Genomic DNA, 20,083 nt, shown 5'->3' with positions numbered 1-20,083 from the left:
GAAATACTGATTACTTGTTAACATTAACAACTCCAGCACACAGTGCCTGTTGTGCATCAGTTGCATTTCACCATCCTTAGGAAGTAGTGTGTTTTAGAAATATTTATATCTTTCAGTGTAAAAAAATAAAATGGTAGCTGAATACTGATAAAAGGAAAGACATGGAGGATATGGGAAGAACGATGAGGGAAAATTTCCATGGAAAATTTTCAGCAAGTTAATTTGGAAGAAATTGAAATATGTTTAAAAGGAATTAATGTGTGTTTTAAGAGCAACTGTAATAAACAAATCTTGAATATTGCTTAGTACAAAGGGTGAAATTTGCAAAAGGTGAAAAGTTATTTGAAGAGCTGCTTAGGGTTGATGTTATAAGAATTATGGCAAAAAATGGTTAGAAGTTGCTTGTAACAAAAGATGAAGTTTGTAAGAGTGGGGAAAGTACTTAGGTAGGTAGTATTTGGTAGGCAGCCACCAACCAGAGATGTATATTACTGTTGCTTCCTGCCTGGGTATCAGGAAGGTTAGTGATGGCTGTCTAGTGAGCCAGCAATTAAGTGGCAGTCATGTTGCATTTATCTGACCCAGTTTTTTTTTTCTTCTTTCTGCATAACACTTAACAACACATAACTCCTCACACAACCCCTTCTTTGTAACTATAGATTTTCTTGCAGTGAGTACTGTGTGCTATCTCTGCCTTTTGGCAAAATGGTAGGAGCAATAGTTAGAAGTAGTAGGTAAGAACATTTAGTTGTGAGTGTTAGGTAGAAGTGGGTCAGAACATTAGATAGAAGTAGTTGTCAGGAACATTTGATAGGAGCATCTGGGAAAACTGTGCAAGAGTTGTCCTCTGCCTGTGGCCTGTTAAGGGTGAGGCAGTAAAGGCTAAGAAGTGGCAATGGAGTTCACTAGTTATAGAAACTCCTTTACCATGGCCACCCCCTTCTGAGAGTTCCCAAAGGGGAAAGGCCTTATAGATGTAGATAGATAAATACTTCAAGGAGCTGATAGGTAAAGTTATTGTATGAGTTTGGGTATTAGTACATAAGGATCAGAAATAAGGAGAGTGCTGGGAGAGGAATACATGAAAAAGAAAAGGTGAGGAGAGCAGTAGTTTACCAAAAAATGGAAAAACTAGGGCACTGACGGATTGTTTTGAGATGTTGAGTGGAGGTGAATCTGTTGAACAGATTTGCAAAATATTTATGGTAATATGGAAGAGTAGTCTTTTACCTGATGATTAGATTAAGGCAGTAATTTTCCAGCTTGAGGGAAGTAATAGATAACTCAGTGATGACTGAAAATTTAACATCATTCTGTCTAAGGATTTTGAGATCATTTAAGGCCACCAATGACTAACTTTCTCTCCACAGATGATACCAAATGCCTTTGATCGTGTTCTTCTGGATGCACCATGTTCAGGCACAGGTGTTATCAGTAAAGATGAGCGAGTTAAAATGACTAAAACTGCAAAAGACATACAAAGGTGTTCTCATCTCCAAAGGGAATTGATTTTGGCTGCCATTGATTCAGTACACAAATTTAATGGTCTCAATGGCTACATTGTGTATTCCACTTGCTCCATCATGGTATGTACAAGATCAGACTTTAAAAGACTTAATGATTTTTCTTGAATTACAGTGTCACATTTCATTTCTATAAATGGTAGTAATTTTTATATGGGAGATCTAGTTTTTGTATTGTAGTTTTGCAAGGGTTATATTTGACTCATTTATAAACATTGAGAAAATACATAGTTCTTACTACTTTTTGTTGCAGATTCTGTTATGGAAATAGTAAAAATGATATGTTTTTATAGAATAATGTCATAGCAATTTTATTGATAAAATCTTTCTATGTGAGCAAAATGAGGCCTATCTTCATCTGTGTCTGGAATTACCTTGCAAGGCATGAGAAGCTAACAGATATGAAAAAAAATCCCCTCTGGTGCATAATGTTTATATATCATTGTCTTTCATCCACCATGAATTAGTTAAGGAAAATGATTCATCAAAATCATGAATCTTGACTTCGGACAAAAAACTGTGAATCCATTGAAATTTAAGTGAAATACCTTATTTAAGACTTCTCTTCGATACTTCAACACCATTTTGTACCCCCCTGGTTACCACAGTTGTAGTAGTGTAAAATTATTCTTGTGTCTCCTTGTGATTGCCATCCACTTCTGGTGTTTCATATCCTAGTGTGAGTTTATGACATGCCTGTTAATGATTTTCCATCATCCACAAACTCATGCATGTTGTGGAATTGATTCAATTTATAGTCATTAAAGTTATCAAGGTACTCGGCAAGGTGTGTCTTATTCTCAAAAACATTGAACTCAAAATTTTAGGCAGAGATGTATTACTTTTATCAGTTGAAAAGCAATTTGTTTTAGTTTTCTCAGTTCCCTTTTTCATCCTTTTATTACTTCTATAGAAATACTTAGAAAAGCAAATGGATTTGTATGTAGCATTTATGGATCTGGAGAAGGCATATGATAGAGTTGATAGAGATGCTCTGTGGAAGGTATTAAGAATATATGGTGTGGGAGGCAAGTTGTTAGAAGCAGTGAAAAGTTTTTATCGAGGATGTAAGGCATGTGTACGTGTAGGAAGAGAGGAAAGTGATTGGTTCTCAGTGAATGTAGGTTTGCGGCAGGGGTGTGTGATGTCTCCATGGTTGTTTAATTTGTTTATGGATGGGGTTGTTAGGGAGGTGAATGCAAGAGTTTTGGAAAGAGGGGCAAGTATGAAGTCTGTTGGGGATGAGAGAGCTTGGGAAGTGAGTCAGTTGTTGTTCGCTGATGATACAGCGCTGGTGGCTGATTCATGTGAGAAACTACAGAAGCTGGTGACTGAGTTTGGTAAAGTGTGTGAAAGAAGAAAGTTAAGAGTAAATGTGAATAAGAGCAAGGTTATTAGGTACAGTAGGGTTGAGGGTCAAGTCAATATGGGAGGTGAGTTTGAATGGAGAAAAACTGGAGGAAGTGAAGTGTTTTAGATATCTGGGAGTGGATCTGTCAGCGGATGGAACCATGGAAGCGGAAGTGGATCATAGGGTGGGGGAGGGGGCGAAAATTCTGGGGGCCTTGAAGAATGTGTGGAAGTCGAGAACATTATCTCGGAAAGCAAAAATGGGTATGTTTGAAGGAATAGTGGTTCCAACAATGTTGTATGGTTGCGAGGCGTGGACTATGGATAGAGTTGTGTGCAGGAGGATGGATGTGCTGGAAATGAGATGTTTGAGGACAATGTGTGGTGTGAGGTGGTTTGATCGAGTAAGTAACGTAAGGGTAAGAGAGATGTGTGGAAATAAAAAGAGCGTGGTTGAGAGAGCAGAAGAGGGTGTTTTGAAATGGTTTGGTCACATGGAGAGAATGAGTGAGGAAAGATTGACCAAGAGGATATATGTGTCGGAGGTGGAGGGAACGAGGAGAAGAGGGAGACCAAATTGGAGGTGGAAAGATGGAGTGAAAAAGATTTTGTGTGATCGGGGCCTGAACATGCAGGAGGGTGAAAGGAGGGCAAGGAATAGAGTGAATTGGAGCGATGTGGTATACCGGGGTTGACGTGCTGTCAGTGGATTGAATCAAAGGCATGTGAAGCGTCTGGGGTAAACCATGGAAAGCTGTGTAGGTATGTATATTTGCGTGTGTGGATGTATGTATATACATGTGTATGGGGGTGGGTTGGGCCATTTCTTTCGTCTGTTTCCTTGCGCTACCTCGCAAACGCGGGAGACAGCGACAAAGCAAAAAAAAAAAAAAAAAAAAAAATCTATAGAATCTAGTAGTATAGATCATATGACACATTCAGTTGACCCCTCCATGGTGCATTTGGAGATCAGTGTTTCAAAAGATTTTTCAGCCTAGTCATCTGGATTACTTAATCCCTGAATTAGGACATGCCCATCAATCATGACACAGGTGTCCACTCAGGTATCATGGTCAGGCTACTTAGATGTTTTGACTTTTTTTGTTTGAGATCCTTTGTGAAAAGTGCATGATTTAGGATTTTTTATTGGAATTCATTTCACCATTGGATTAATTCACAAATCAGTCAAAATGACAACTTTCATGAGATGCAACTAAAGCTAATTAAGTTTTCTGTCTGCTTTGATGGTCTCATTGGTTGTGCTACCTTTGCTTGCTGCAGGTGTTTTGTGCAGGCTTCCAAATGTTTTTGAAGTCTAGCACTTCAGCGCACTGAGAATAAAAATTGTTTGGAAAGAAGTCTTTCACCACCAAATCCTTCAAGCTTTCGTCCAGGCTGCTTTGCAGAGCTATGTTGATATCTACTGTCGTAGCATTTTTAGGGGTCAAAAAGATGAATGAAGCATCTGAATCAGATTCCTCATCAGGACACACATCACATGACACTTATCCCATTGATGAGTCAGCACTTCCTGTTGAATCTTCATTCGACATTTTGGAACAGAACATAATCATTCTTATAAGCTGGCAAACAGGCTACTGGTCACCATCATCACCTCCACATCATCTTGATTGGAGAGCTTTTTTGTAGGTAGATATGGCAGCATCTTCATCCTCTAGACCAGGGGTTCTCAACCAGGGGGAATTTTAGGGTTGGGGGTAGTTGGGACCACGAATTGACAGACTCAAATTGTTGGAATATTGATCTCTACAAACTACAGTTCTACAGATTGTACATAATATACAGGACATCACACTTTATTAGATGTCACAGATTAAATTAAAAATAAAGCTAAATATTTCACTTTTGAACTGTGAAAGTATTTCATATCTAGTTTCTTTGACTTTTTCGTGTTTTTAACTTACATATTATTTGGAATGCACCTTTTGAGTCAGACAGTCTTGGAAAGAGGGGAATGACAGAATGATCTGGCATATGTTGAAAAGGGTGCATGGGGCAGAAAAGGTTGAGAATCACTGCTCTAGTCCATAAATGACTGTTTTATCATGACAACCATGCGTATGTTCTAACCAGGTGTCACAGAACATGTCTCTGGCCAGATCATTTATCGTGATACTAATTATTCAGTTGAAGGATTTGCACAGCCTACTCATCCACTCAGTTGCCTGGTCAAGTGGAACTTCATTGAACTTGTGGTTCTCCTAACAAAGTTTCCATGAAGAAATTCATTTTGAATTTCATTGTGATACTTAATTAAGTTCCGTTATGTCTGCTGGATGTGCTAGTTCCCATCTTGTGTAATTACATTGGTTGTAAACAGCAAAAACCTGGGTACTATGGCTCCATGTGCCTTTAGATGATGATTCCATTTGCCTTCCTGTTAGCAAGGATGAAATCCATCCGGACTTCTAACATGTCCATGCATGTTTTCCAGTACACAAATTGGGATTTGAGGTGTGCTCTTGGTTGAACCCTTTCATTTTCTCTGCGGTGGTTGTTTTTGAGAATGTTTTCACACAGGTCTGCAGTAAGCTACAAGATATTTTCAAGTTCATTTCTCTGAAAGTGTTCCTTGACCTTGGAAACCTTCTCCCTTTATGTACAATGAACATTATTCACTGGTGATTGTATGTCGAGTTATTCCTTAAATTTGTTCCATATTATTCTGAATAGTATGTCATATGCCTGATGCTCACACACACCTCTGTAGTAAGCTATGCTGTCAAGTAGAGACTATGTTGATTTCTCTGCATACAAATATACCACAGAGACATCATCTAGGCCAGCACTCTCAAGGTGTTGGCCTAACACCTTGAGAGAGTAAGGGTGATATACAGATCCCACATCTGTAAAATGGCTTTCTTGCACATGTCTTGATTTTTCTACATCACCTTTGTTTTGCTTTTTATGATTTGTAAGTGTTGATGTCCATGAACCTGCGTATTACAGTGGTCAAAGTCTCAGCAGCCTGACCATGATACCTTAGTGGACACTTGTGTCATGATTGATGGGCATGCCCTAATTCAGGGGTTAAGTAATCCAGATGACTAGGCATCATTTCTGGTTTTGTGGTCTGTGGATCATCAGTTCTAATGGCTTCATCAATGGCAGATCATGGAAGATGTTGTGTAGACAATTCAAGACATGCTTCATTCTTGAGTTTTGCTTTTTTCTTTCCTTGCCACTGCCATTTATTTCTCAAAATTGGAGAAGGTGGTATCAAGTATCTTTGCTGTGAGAATGTCTCTTATGCATGTAATTCTTATTTTATTATTATTATTATTATTATTATTATTATTATTTTGCTTTGTCGCTGTCTCCCGCGTTAGCGAGGTAGCGCAAGGAAACAGACGAAAGAATAGCCCAACCCACCCACATACACATGTATATACATACACGTCCACACATGCAAACATACATACCTATACATCTCAACGTATACATATATATATATACACACACACAGACATATGCATATATACACATGTACATAATTCATACTGTCTGCCTTTATTCATTCCCATCGCCACCTCGCCACACATGAAATAACAACCCCCTCCCCCTTCATGTGTGCGAGGTAGCGCTAGGAAAACACAACAAAGGCCCCATTCGTTCACACTCAGTCTCTAGCTGTCATGTAATAATGCACCGAAACCACAGCTCCCTTTCCACACCCAGGCCCCACAGAACTTTCCTTGGTTTACCCCAGACGCTTCACATGCCTTGGTTCAATCCAATGACAGCATGTCGACCCCGGTATACCACATCGTTCCAATTCACTCTGTTCCTTGCACGCCTTTCACCCTCCTGCATGTTCAGGCCCCGATCACTCAAAATCTTTTTCACTCCATCTTTCCACCTCCAATTTGGTCTCCCACTTCTCCTCGTTCCCTCCACCTCCGACACATATATCCTCTTGGTCAATCTTTCCTCACTCATTCTCTCCATGTGACCAAACCATTTCAAAACACTCTCTTCTGCTTTCTCATCCACACTCTTTTTATTTCCACACATCTCTCTTACCCTTACATTACTTACTCGATCAAACCACCTCACACCACATATTGTCCTCAAACATCTCATTTCCAGCACATCCACCCTCCTGCGCACCACTCTATCCATAGCCCACGCCTCGCAGCCATACAACATTGTTGGAACCACTATTCCTTCAAACATACCCATTTTTGCTTTCCGAGATAATGTTCTCGACTTCAAAACATTCTTCAAGGCTCCCAGAATTTTCCCCCCTCCCCCACCCTATGATCCACTTCCGCTTCCATGGTTTCATCCGCTGCCAGATCCACTCCCAGATATCTAAAACACTTTACTTCCTCCAGTTTTTCTCCATTCAAACTTACCTCCCAGTTGACTTGACCCTCAACCCTACTGTACCTAATAACCTTGCTGTTATTCACATTTACTCTTAACTTTCTTCTTTCATACACTTTATCAAACTCAGTCACCAGCTTCTGTAGTTTCTCACATGAATCAACCACCAGCGCTGTATCATCAGCGAACAACAACTGACTCACTTCCCAAGCTCTCTCATCCACAACAGACTTCATACTTGCCCCTCTTTCCAAAACTCTTGCATTCACCTCCCTAACAACTCCATCCATAAACAAATTAAACAAGTAATTCTTATGTCACCAAATATTCTGTGTAGAGGTTTGTTGATTGACACCATCCAAGATAGACTGTTTGAAGGTTACATGCAGTGTGACAATGGAGTGACTGGGTTTAAGTAATACTTTGGTCACTTTTTCATAGGTTTGTATTATGGCATAATTGAAAGTATGTTTTTTGATGAATTCCTCTGAAGATCATTGACAATTTTGTTTATTTTCAGGTTGAGGAGAATGAAGCAGTCATTGAATATGCTCTTAAGAAAAGACATGTTAAACTGGTTCCCACTGGCTTAGATATTGGTAAGCCAGGGTATACAAAGTTCAGAGAGTACAGGTGAGTTATTATGCTTTTGTGAATGTCTGAGGCTTCCCTAATTTTTGTCAAGATATGCAGTTTAATTCATGGAGAATGTTGAAGATATCACATTTTGTAGTAAAAATATTAGAGGAAATTCTGCATGAAGCTGACACCAGCTTTATATGAAGGAAACTAGACATTGTGTATATATGCATAATGCATTGAGATTAGAAACAACATAACACATTCAAACCTATGGGCTCCACCCTGGGTGGCCTGTGAATGGGTCACGGTCAGGAACACTTAACTGTGCGACCCATTGAAGTCCAAACATCCTCATCCACTCCTGAAATAACATTTTTCCCTAATCTGGTTTTCTGTGCATGCTACCACCCTCTCAGTCACCACTCTTCCCTGCAATGTACTAGGCACACTCAACAAACTTTGCCTCTATAGTTCAAATGTCCCACTTTATCCCTTTGCCTTTACGAAATGGTGCTATTCCACCAGTCTTTAGGCACTTAACCATATCATGTACATACATTGAAAATCCTAAATAACTAATCATTAATACAGTCACTCTATTTCTTAAGGAAGTCAATTGCAATACCAGCCACCGTGCTACACTTCACCGTATGGACAGCTTTCATCTTTCATTTCACTAAACCCCATTTGCCATTACTCTCTCGCTTTGCATACCTCCCTGACCCAACACCTATCGTCATCTATGTTCAAAAATCCTTCAAAGTACTAATTCCATTTCCTCTTCACTTCATCACTGCCTCTTACTGCTTCCCCATTTGTCCTCTTCTTTTTTCACACAGTTAACTTCCAAATATTTTCGTGTTCTCCCAGAAGTTTGCTGATACTTGCTGAACCCAGCTCTCATTTGCCATCTTTTTTTTAATCATGGCACCTTTCTCTCGACTTCCTGTTGGTTTCTCTTGTATATCTGTCATTTACACTCCTTCTATGCACTTCCATACACTTACCCTTTCTCGCCTGCCCACCTTCCACCTTCTGCATGTTACACACTTCCCTCACATATGCTAGCAGCACTGTTTCCATAAGTACCTCCCACTCCTCACCCACTCCCCTAGCTTTGTTTACTCTCACCTTTTTCCATTCTGTGCTCAATATCTCCTTGTATTTCTTCACAAAAGTGTTCTTTCCAATCTCACTTTCACTACCCTCTTCCTACCCTTATTGTTTTATCTTTTCCATAAACCTTTATAAATCTTTACCTTTTCCTCCACCAGGTAATGATCGATCAGTCACGCAAGCTGCCTGTTTTAACACATTCACATCCAAGTCTTTCTCTTTTGCATGCCATTCAGTTGGTACCTAATCCATTAATGCCATTTTACAGTCTTTCTTTTAAAGGTCTTTTTAAACCAGGTATTCCTAGTTACCAGTCTTTTTTCAGCACTCAACTCACAAATTCTTCATTTCTGTTCTCTGTACCCCATTACCCCATACCTTCAGCTGCTACATTTTCCACTTTTGCTATCAAATCACCCATCACAAAATCCCAATCTTTCGTATAAAAACTGTTGACACACTCATTCATCTGCTTCCCAATAACTCGCCCCTGTTCATCATTCTTATTGTGGGCAAATGCATAAGCACCAGTGGGCACTTGCCTCTCTTTATCCACTTTCAGTTTTACCCTCTTCAGTCTGAAGCTCACTTGAGCAGAAGGTGCTATCCCATCTTTAATTCTTCTCCTTACCTTGTTTGACATTGCATAGAGACATTTCCCTTTACCTTTGCGCTGTTTCATTCTGAGTTTGAACATTCAGTTTCTCTTCCTCAGATATACTACCTATCTCTTTTCTTAGTTACTTCAAAATACATTCACAGACCCAGCCTGAGCCTTCGAGGAGGAGGAGTACTCCTTGCTTGCATCCTTCCTCTGTACCAACTTTGAGAAAATGAAATACAAGGAGGGGAGAGTTTCCAGCCCTGCTCTACAACACACTGGGAATACATGGGAAATAACTTTTCCACCCTATCTCTTGGAATGATATTTATAATAATGATGATGATATGGATGACAAAATTGATAATGATTATGATGATATTTAAGGAATGTGTATGAAGAGAGATCACTGTTTTTAAGGGCAAAGATTGTTACATTTGCTGCTATAGTAGTCCTGTCAGTATTACTTGGATTCAAGGTATGGGCTGTAGACAGAAATATAAAGAATAGAGTGATTGTGTTAGATTGAAATGTTTAGGGACAATAATTGGTGTAAGGAGAGTTGATTTAATAAGAAATGACAGGGTAAGAGAGAGAGAGAGCTGAGGAGTGTGTGCTGAAAGGGTTTAGACATATGGAGTGGATGACTGAAGAAGGATGACAAGGATTGTATACATGTCAGAAGTGGAAGTAAGAAGAAATGAAGGAAACCAAGTAGGAAGTGGAAGGATGAAGTGGAATTTGTTTGAAAGGTTCAGACCCTAAACATGTTGGAGGATGGAAGGCTTGTGAGGGATAAAGGGAATTGGAGCTATGTAGTTTACATGGGATGATGTGCTGTCACTGGGTTTAACCAGGGTAATGAAGCAGTCGAAAAAACTGTGGATAGATCTGTTAGGCTTAGTTGTGGATGTGAGCAAATGAGGCCATTTCTTTGTTTTTGGCCCTGCCTTGCTACTTGGGAAATGGTGAACATGTTTTTAAAAAATGTTTATTGTGATTTTAATTGATGTGGACTTTTGTCTGTGACTCAAGCCTTCAACATATAAAAAAATATTGTGGTAATATATTAGAATTTGAAGAGAATTATGGCCCAATTGGCTACATTTATCCACATGAATTTGTTATAGCAACTACATGAGGAAAAACAGATGAGGCTGCTAAAAGACTTGGCTGCTTGGACGCACCACCAGACTGTGTCATTAGAGCTGATACTTGCTTTAGTTTCGGAGAACAAACATATGAAAAACCTAATGATCATGAAGATGCCTCTTACATGCCTTATAAGTTTTCTGGCAGAAGCCATGCGGTATTAGCACTAACTGGAGGGTGTATAATGGTTCTGAGACATTCATCATGGTAAGAAATGACCAATATTGAAACCATTACAGTTCAATTTGCTGATGTATCTGTTGACACAGTTAATGCATACATTGGTAATAGAGAGCCATTATGATAGTTTGATGGAGAGGACACCTGGAGAGGATGAGTGAAGACTGACCAACTATTTTGATCTTTGCATCAGAAAGAGTGAAACATACTTGGACAGAAAGGAGGTAACTCGCCGGGTGTAAAAGTTGATTGACGTAAGTTTTGGTTTCTATATCTTTAGGAAAAGTCAGAAAATTTATGAAGTAATGATACCAGTGCAAAGCAGCAGTGGATCAGCTGCAGAAACTATGAAAAATTAATAGAAATGGATGACATAGAAGTGATCAAGGAACTGTGACACATTGAGACTTGAAAAGTTAAATCTTTGAATGAAAGAGAATTTATGAAACGGATTTGTCCCAGAAAAGTATCCTAGTAATTGTAATAAACTTGATTCCTGTAGACTCCGTCTTGATTAGTGTGTGTACGCATAACAACGTGAAGTATATGTTATATTCTCAGGCTTTCAAAAATGTAGCAGTTTTTCTTGTATACTCTGTCCTGCTGTGTATGGCAATTTATAATTCAATGTGAGGATTTTCCCTCTAAGGCTCAGTCCTCTGTTCTTGTCACTACCTTGCTAATGCGGGAAATGGTGAATATGTATAAAAAGAAAAAAGTTATCATTTATAGTAATTATGCGAGGGAAGCATGTAAGGACAGGGATAAGTGGAGATTCCTGGAGACAATGGGCAGCAAAGACATATGTAGATGAATAGAAAGAGTTTTGTAAATTATAGTTGTTTAGAAATTATTTTGTTTATATTATTTATTTCTGTATATGTTTACCCCTGGAAAAGACTGTGCTGAGTTGCCCTTTTCAGTGGCACAACAAGGTTGAGGCGTTAAATGCTATAAAGCAGCACTGGGTTCCGCCAGTTATTCCGGGGAGTAAAAGGGATGATCAATTGATGGTGATGGCTCTGACTTTTAGTGGGATGACTGGTGAGAGTAACAGGAGGGAGCTTGTAGAGAATTTTAAAAGTTATATAGTTTGGATGTACTGGGGATTGGGGAAACTGTATCTTTGGGCAGGGTGTATAGAGTGAAAATGGAAATGAGTGCAAGTTGTGAGGGAATGGAAGAAGTGGTACAGAAAGGAATTAATGAAAATTATCAGGGAAGAGGAAAGAGGGATGTGCATTTGCAATATCTTTGAGAGTATGGGAGAGTGTTACAGAGTATAGATGGATTGGATCAAGAGTAGCATTGGTGAAAAGAAAGATTGGTGTTGTGAAGTATGCATGGGTATGGGTAATTTGCCTGTGAATATGAAGGCTGTGCAAGATAAGGATGAAATGAAACATTTCTGGAGAAATGTGAATGAGTATATAAATGGGTTTGAGAAGGAGAGGAAGATGGTTATAGGGGAGAAAGAATATTTCCCATGTATTTTCTGCATTATCTCGGAAAGCAACAATGGGTATGTTCGAAGGAATAGTGGTTCCAACAATGTTGTATGGTTGCGAGGCGTGGGCTATGGATAAAGTTGTGCGCAGGAGGGTGGATGTGCTGGAAATGAGATGTTTGAGGACAGTGTGTGGTGTGAGGTGGTTTGATCGAGTAAGTAATGTAAGGGTAAGAGAGATATGTGGAAATAAAAAGAGCATGGTTGAGAGAGCAGAAGAGGGTGTTTTGAAATGGTTTGGTCACATGGAGAGAATGAGTGAGGAAAGATTGACCAAGAGGATATATGTGTCGGAGGTGGAGGGAACGAGGAGAAGTGGGAGACCAAATTGGAGGTGGAAAGATGGAGTGAAAAAGATTTTGAGTGATCGGGGCCTGAACATGCAGGAGGGTGAAAGGCAGGCAAGGAATAGAGTGAATTGGATCGATGTGGTATACCGGGTTTGACGTGCTGTCAGTGGATTGAATCAGGGCATGTGAAGCGTCTGGGGTAATCCATGGAAAGTTGTGTGGGGCCTGGATGTGGAAAGGGAGCTGTGGTTTCGGGCATTATTGCATGACAGCTAGAGACTGAGTGTGAATGAATGGGGCCTTTGTTGTGTTTTCCTTGCGCTACCTCACACACATGAGGGGGGAGGGGGATGGTATTCCATGTGTGGCGAGGTGGCAATGGGAATGAATAAAGGCAGACAGTGTGAATTGTGTGCATGTGTATATATGTATGTGTCTGTGTGTGTATATATATGTGTACATTGAGATGTATAGGTATGTATATTTTGCGTGTGTGGACGTGTATATATATACATGTGTATGGGGGTGAGTTGGGCCATTTCTTTCGTCTGTTTCCTTGCGCTACCTCGCAAACGCGGGAGACAGCGACAAAGCAAAATAAAAAAATATATAATATTTTCTGCGTGTCGTAAAAGGCAACTAAAAGGGGAGGGAGTAGGGGGCTGAAAATCCTCCCCTTTCGTTTTTAATTTTCCAAAAGAAGGAACAGAGAAGGGGGCCAGGTGAGGATATTCCCTCAAAGGCTCAGTCCTCTGTTCTTAATGCTATCTTGTTAATGCGGGAAATGGCGAACAGCATAAAAAAAAAATGAAATAAATGTTAAGGTGGGATGTGAAGGAACTGGCAATGCAGTTGGCAAATTTGGAGTGAATGAGAATGGAAGATATTTTGAGGATGCGTGCTGAAAGTGTTTAATCCTTGCAGACACCTTTTTCCAGCACAAGATGATTCACAAAAAAAGCTTGGATGAAAAATTAAGAAGAAAGGGTTTGATTGATTATTTGGCGGCGGATGAAAGGTTGAGAAAGATTGTGCTGGATGCTTGAGGTGTGAGGGATTCTTTGGAGATTCTAACCATTTTAAGTTCTCTTAGAGGTGAGGATCAGGGAGAAGTGGAGATAATGTGTAAGGAAGATTGGAGAAGTAGATATGTTGGCAAGGGAGAAGTTGAATCGGAAAGAATGCAAAGAGGAATATGAAAGAAGGGTGACAAAGTTTAGTTGAAAGTGCCGTAAATGTAGGGATGCAGTCATTTGTGAATGAATTTTTAAGAATTTTGAGAGACTGTTAAAGGTTGTAGAGTTAGTAGTTGGATATAAGGTTGTGAATGATAAGAGTAAAATTGTAAATGCATGGTGGACCAATGAGATCAGAAATATTGTGGAAGAGAAGAAAAAGGCATGTGGTAGATTGCTGGAAAGGAATGTTCCAGTGAATATTCAGCAAAAGAGGAGGGAAGAATAAAAGATGTGTTAGATGAATGTTAAAATGGTAGACAGAGGAAAGCAAATTGTTACTATTTTTGAAAAAAGTTGAGGGAAAAGTTTAAGGAAAATAAGAAATTTTGCTGGAGGTAGGTGAGAAAGGAAAGAGATGGATGTAAGAGTGGAAATATAAATGTGAGAAGTAAGGAGGGAGAGCTGCTGAATCAAAAGAAAGAAGTGAAAGGAAGATAGGAGTAATTTGAAGAACTGATGAATGTGGGAGGTGAGGCAGCAGTTGTTAAATGCATGGGTATGGAGGATTGAAAGAAAAGGATATAAGTGCAAGGTGTCTAGCTAAAAGTGAGTTATAAAGGCTGATAATGAGGTTGAAAGTAGGAAAGGCAACTGGAGTGGATGGGATTATTGCTAGAATGTTGAAGTGTGGTAGAGTGGATGCATTTGATATGAAATTTAGCAAGGAACCAGAGGCTTGTGCCTGAGGATTGGATGAAAGCTATTATTGTTCCTTTATTTAAAGGAAGAGGTGCTATGGATGTATGTAGCAGTTATTAGGGAATGAGTGTGCTTAGTATACAAGGAAAAGTGGATGCAAGAATTGATAGAGTGATTAAGTGACTAAATGTTGAATAAGTGAGAAGCAAGGGAGTTTTTTTTTGGGGGGGGGGAAATGTAGGGGATATGTGTAACAGATATTTGCAGTGAGAATAACAATGGAAAAGTGTGTAATAAAAGGTAAGAAGCTATATTCAGCTTTTATGGATCTGAAGAAAGCATATGAACAAGTCCAGTGGAATGCTTTATGGGATGTGTTTAGAATGTATGGGGTAGAGGGACAATGGTTGGATGTGTTAAAGCCTTTTATAGAGGAGTGAAATGCATGCAAAGAGTGGATGGGGAGTTTAGCATAAGTTTTAGTATACATGTGGGTGTGAGGCAGGGTTGTGTGATATCACTGTGCCTTTTTAACATATATTTATGGAAGTACTGATAAGAAATATGAAAGCAAAACTAGTGGAAATGGGTGCAGAGATGGAGTGTGGTGATGAGTTTTAGTGGCTAGTGACAAGCCTGTTTGCAGATGATAGTGTTGTTTGGTAAGAGTGAAGAGAAATTGAAGAAGGTTGTAAGAGTGTTTTATGAAGTTTGAAAGTGAAGACAATTGAAGGTAAATGCAAGGAAAAGTAAAGTAATGGCATTGGGAAGGAAACTGAGTGAAAGTATAGATTTTGCAAAGCCATATAGAGTGAGAGAAGATATTTTACTAAACTGTGTTATAAATATGAGGGGAGGAAGATTGGAAAAGGTGACAGAATTTAAGTATTTGGGAGCTATCTTGGGTAAGTTTGGTGATTGGAAGGAGAGAGCAGATCGTTGTAGAAGAGTTATTGGGTCCCTCAACAGAATGATGCAGGGTAAAGGTGTAGATATGGAAGTGAAGAAAGGATTAAGGGACAGCAATGTCCTCCTGACCCTGACCTATGCAGCCAAAACATAGGACATGGGTTGAATGACAGAGAACAAGAATTCAGGCTCTGGAAATGAGTTGTTTGAAGGGAGCATATGGTATGACTAGATGGATTTAAGACAGTAATGATGGGATGTATGAAAATTTTGTTATGGCTGAGAATTTAAAGGGAATGAATTGTTGAGTGAATGAAACATAACAATTTTAGTTGGTTTAGGCATATGGAAAGAATGCAAAACGGGGAGTGTACAAGAAGAGTGTATGATAGTGTGATTAAAGGGGTTGGTGTGAGAGGAAGACTACCTGTGACATGAGAGAATAGAGTGAAAGAGTATTGGAGAGGAGAAAAATGGGGGAAGAATATGTGGAATGGTATATATGAGGGATGCATGTTAGGATAGGGATAATTGGAGACATTTGCCATGGCCACCCCAATTGATGGGATTTCCAAAGGGGAATGGATGTCAGAGATATAGGTAGATATATAGAATGATAACACATGAGGAATGGGGAGACCAAGGATGAGATGGAAGGATGGATTGAAAGATAATTAGATGTATCCTTGCTCAGCATGCAGGAACTGTAAGGCCTGTATGGAATTAAATGAATTGGAACAGTGATGAATATAGGAACGATTTTCTATCAATGGGCTGAACCAGGGCATATGAGGCTGATGGGAGAAACTGCTCAGAAGTAGGTAATGGACTGGTTTTGGTGCTTTATATATGGTGGTTAGAGAGTGGATGAGTAAATGAGGCTTTTCCTCATCAGTTCCAGACTGGGGTGACTGAAGATCCTTTACAGGGAAGAAGTAAGGAAAGATGCTGAGACAGAAGGAAAATGTGATTTTGATGAGAAGCTATCATGGATGAATGTGTTGAGATATGTATACATGCATGAGATGACTCGGCTTTAATTGAAGGTTAGGCCAGTAATGATGTGGCAAGTTTATTTATTTATATATTTATAGATGATTACATCTGGATCTGTTTCTTTGTGTTACCCTTGACTTTTCTAAAGGCTTGTGTAGCCCGAGGCTGTTCTATTACCAGCATTATGGAAAAGTAGCCTCATTTGCAATAAGAAGTTCTTTGCTAAGACAGTATTCCCAGTGATACAGTTTCTCTAAAGGTGACGTTTCACTTGAAGGCAGAGCCTGATAACATGTACGGCAAGTTTCACGAAGATGTACACCTTTGTTTATGATATGAGTTGAAATATATGTGGATTTATTAGGTGACTTGACTTTTGTAAAAGGTTAGGCCAATTTTGATGTGGTAAGTTTCCTTGAAATTTATAACTTTATCTTTATTTTTTTTTTTTTTTTTCAGGTTTCACCCTTCAATGGTGCTGTGTAAGAGAATATACCCCCATATTAACAATATGGATGGATTTTTTATAGCTAAACTCAAGAAAATTGATGGATTAAAAACAACTGTAGCTGTTCAGGATAAAGAAAAAGTTGATGAATTAACAACAACTGTAGGTGTTCAGAATGAAGAGGAAAGTTGAATTTTTAGCTGTTGTTGACAAGTTAATAAAATTTCCAGAACATGTTGTCAGAAATGTTTTTTATTTTTCCCACTCAGTAATGTAGTACACAGTTTTTTTAGTGCATATTGTTGTAAAAGTGGTGAAAGAATACTTTGCACATTTCTCAAGGTGTAGTGCAGGGTGGGAGTGGGGCACTGGAAAAACCTCCCTCATGTATTTTCACATACTGAAAAGACCTATGGAAATATTTTCTATGAAGGCTTAGGCTTTGGTGTGTTAACTCTTTCAGTCCTACACATGCACTTGAGGAAAGGCCTCCTCATGCACCGTATTTTCTCTAACAAAAGCCATACAATTTTTCTTCCACAAAATTGCAAAAGTAGGGATGTGGCTTACTATAGAATACGATACCATGAAAGTAGTTTGAAGAGTAGCCTTTACTACCTTCAGACTAATTTTAACACCGTACTTATTGGGATACATTCTATGATCTTTCTCAACCCATTTTTCACACTTAATAGGTACACTGTGGCTCTCAAAATGTATAAGAGCCCAGCATTTACTAGTTTTTGCCAATGACATGGAAAACAATTGAGTCTTATTGTAAAATTGAATGTGCTGATATTTTTCTTCATGATGATCATCTTTAATGTATTCACGTAGTTCCAGTAATGTTTTATGGGTACGAGGCATGGGCTATAGATGAGGATGTGGAGAGGAGGATAATTTTGTTGGAAATGAAATGTTTGAGGACAGTATGTTCTGTGAGGCAGTTTGATCGAGTAAATGATAAAAGGGTAAGAAGGGCTATGATAATGATAAAAGGGTAAGAAAGGGCTATGATAATAATGTGGTGTGCTGAAATGGTTTGGACATATGGAGAGAATTGAAGGGAACAAAGAGAAGAGGGAGACCAATTCGAGATGGAAGATGGGGTGGAAAAGACAGTGATCAGGGCCTGAACATGCAGAAGGGTGAAAGGCATGCATGGGATAGAGTAGATTGAAGCAATGTGGCATACAGGGATTGATGTGGTGTCGATGGACAGAACCAGGGCATGTGAAGCAGCTGGGATGAAACCATGGAAAGGTTTGAGGGGCTTGGATGCAGAACCATGTGATGGATCAATCCTTTGTATAAATGGAGCAATTCAGAGTAAGAGAAATTTCATTATCTAAATGAAACTCCCAGTTAAGGTAAACTTAACAATATCCGTGAAGTGAGTGGGGCTTTCAAGAAAGTGTGGATGTTACAGTAATACTAAGTATGTTCATTGAGTCAAAAGGTGGAATTAAAGAACTTAAAGGCAAGAGGAAAGTCGTTTGGGGTAAAGCTTGGGTTTTTGAAGGCATGAAACTTAAACATTTCATGTACCCCCTGAGATAGCCTGTCCAAGACTGGGTTTAGTTAGGAAGTTATGTCAAGATGAGATGCAGGTTGTGTGACAGAAGGAGCAGAATTGAAGGATGAGGTTGAATTCAGTTTTGCCTCATCACCATGTGTGTGCATCTGGTTTTGGCAAAAAGGAAATTGATAAAAAGAGAAAAAGTGTATGAGGTAGGACAGCACCATAATGGACACCACTGTTAATGGAGAAAGGGTGAGAGGCTGATCTAGCAACAACAACAGAGATAGATTGGCCAGAGAGGAAGCTGGATATGAGAGTGGGAAGCCAAAAGATGGGAGCCTCAAAATGAGACTCTGATGCCACTCCATGTCAAAAGCTATGTCAAGGGCAACTACATGGGATTCCCCAGAATCTCAGGGATGTTGACCAGACATTATAAAGACAGTAAAGATATCACTAGTGGATGTCACCTTAAAGAAGCCATATTGGTGACCAGAGAGATGTTTGACACTCAAGATGTTTAATGATAAGGGAGTTGAGGAGAATTCAAAGACTTTGGAAATGGTAGACGTCAAAGCAACAGGACGATAGATGAGTTAGAATAGTCATCCTTCTTAGGGATGGAATGTACCAACACATGCTTCCAAGAAGAAAAAGTTCTGATTTTTAAACAAATGGAACAGAAGAGTAAGCACCGATGCAAGTGCAAAGGCACACTCTTTCAGTACATGGGGATGGATGGCATCAGGACCATAAGTACTTTTCAACAAATCGGGAAAAAAATACAGGAAGGGGCTTAGGATTAGCAAGGGGAGCTCCAGTGGGTGAAGGAATGCTAGAGTCATCCAAGGTAGAGTTAGAGGAGAAACAGGACTCAAGGAGAGTTGCTTTGTCTACTATAGAGATAGCTGTGATTTCGGTGCATTACACATGACAGCTAGAGACAGTGTGAACGAATGTGGCCTTTGTTTATTTTTATCGCTACCTCGCGCGCGCGGGGGGGGGGGGGGGGGTGCCATTTCATGTGTGGCGGGGTGGCGGCAATAATGGATGAAGGCAGCATGAATGAATATGTACGTGTGTATATGTCTGTGGATGTATATGTATGTATACGTTGAAATGTATAGGTATGTATATGTGCGTGTGTGGGCTTATGTATACGTTGAAATGTGCTCTGTGGAAGGTATTAATAATATATGGTGTGGGAGGTAAGTTGTTAGAAGCAGTGAAAAGTTTTTTTTATCGAGGATGTAAGGCATGTGTACGTGTAGGAAGAGAGGAAAGTGATTGGTTGTCAGTGAATGTTGGTTTGCGGCAGGGGTGCGTGATGTCTCCATGGTTGTTTAATTTGTTTATGGATGGGGTTGTTAGGGAGGTGAATGCAAGAGTTTTGGAAAGAGGGGCAAGTATGCAGTCTGTTGTGGATGAGAGGCCTTGGAAAGTGAGTAAGTTGTTGTTCGCTGATGATACATCGCTGGTGGATGATTAGGGTGAGAAACTGCAGAAGCTGGTGACTGAGTTTGGTAAAGTGTGTGAAAGAAGAAAGCTGAGAGTAAATGTGAATAAGAGCAAGGTTATTAGGTACAGTAGGGTTGAGGGACAAGTGAATTGGGAGGTAAGTTTGAATAGAGAAAGACTGGAGGAAGTGAAGTGTTTTAGATATCTGGGAGAGGATTTGGC

General features: G+C 39.5%; 1 protein-coding gene across 1 annotated transcript in view; it reads left to right on the top strand.

Annotated features, from left to right (window-relative positions):
* The window catches only part of LOC139765615 (26S rRNA (cytosine-C(5))-methyltransferase nsun-1), a 55,094-nt gene extending 37,967 nt beyond the window's left edge, over positions 1–17,127 (top strand). The window contains exons 9-11 of the mRNA XM_071693282.1: positions 1,371–1,586; positions 7,744–7,856; positions 16,893–17,127. Coding sequence (XP_071549383.1) covers positions 1,371–1,586; positions 7,744–7,856; positions 16,893–17,073 — 510 coding nt within the window. The 3' untranslated portion in view covers positions 17,074–17,127. The remainder of the gene's footprint in view (positions 1–1,370; positions 1,587–7,743; positions 7,857–16,892) is intronic.
* The last annotated feature ends 2,956 nt before the right edge of the window (positions 17,128–20,083 follow it).

The sequence above is a fragment of the Panulirus ornatus genome, chromosome 4 (genome assembly GCF_036320965.1).
Source record: "Panulirus ornatus isolate Po-2019 chromosome 4, ASM3632096v1, whole genome shotgun sequence".
Classification (NCBI taxonomy): Eukaryota; Metazoa; Arthropoda; class Malacostraca; order Decapoda; family Palinuridae; genus Panulirus; species Panulirus ornatus.
This window is presented reverse-complemented; position numbering and strand designations above follow the sequence as displayed.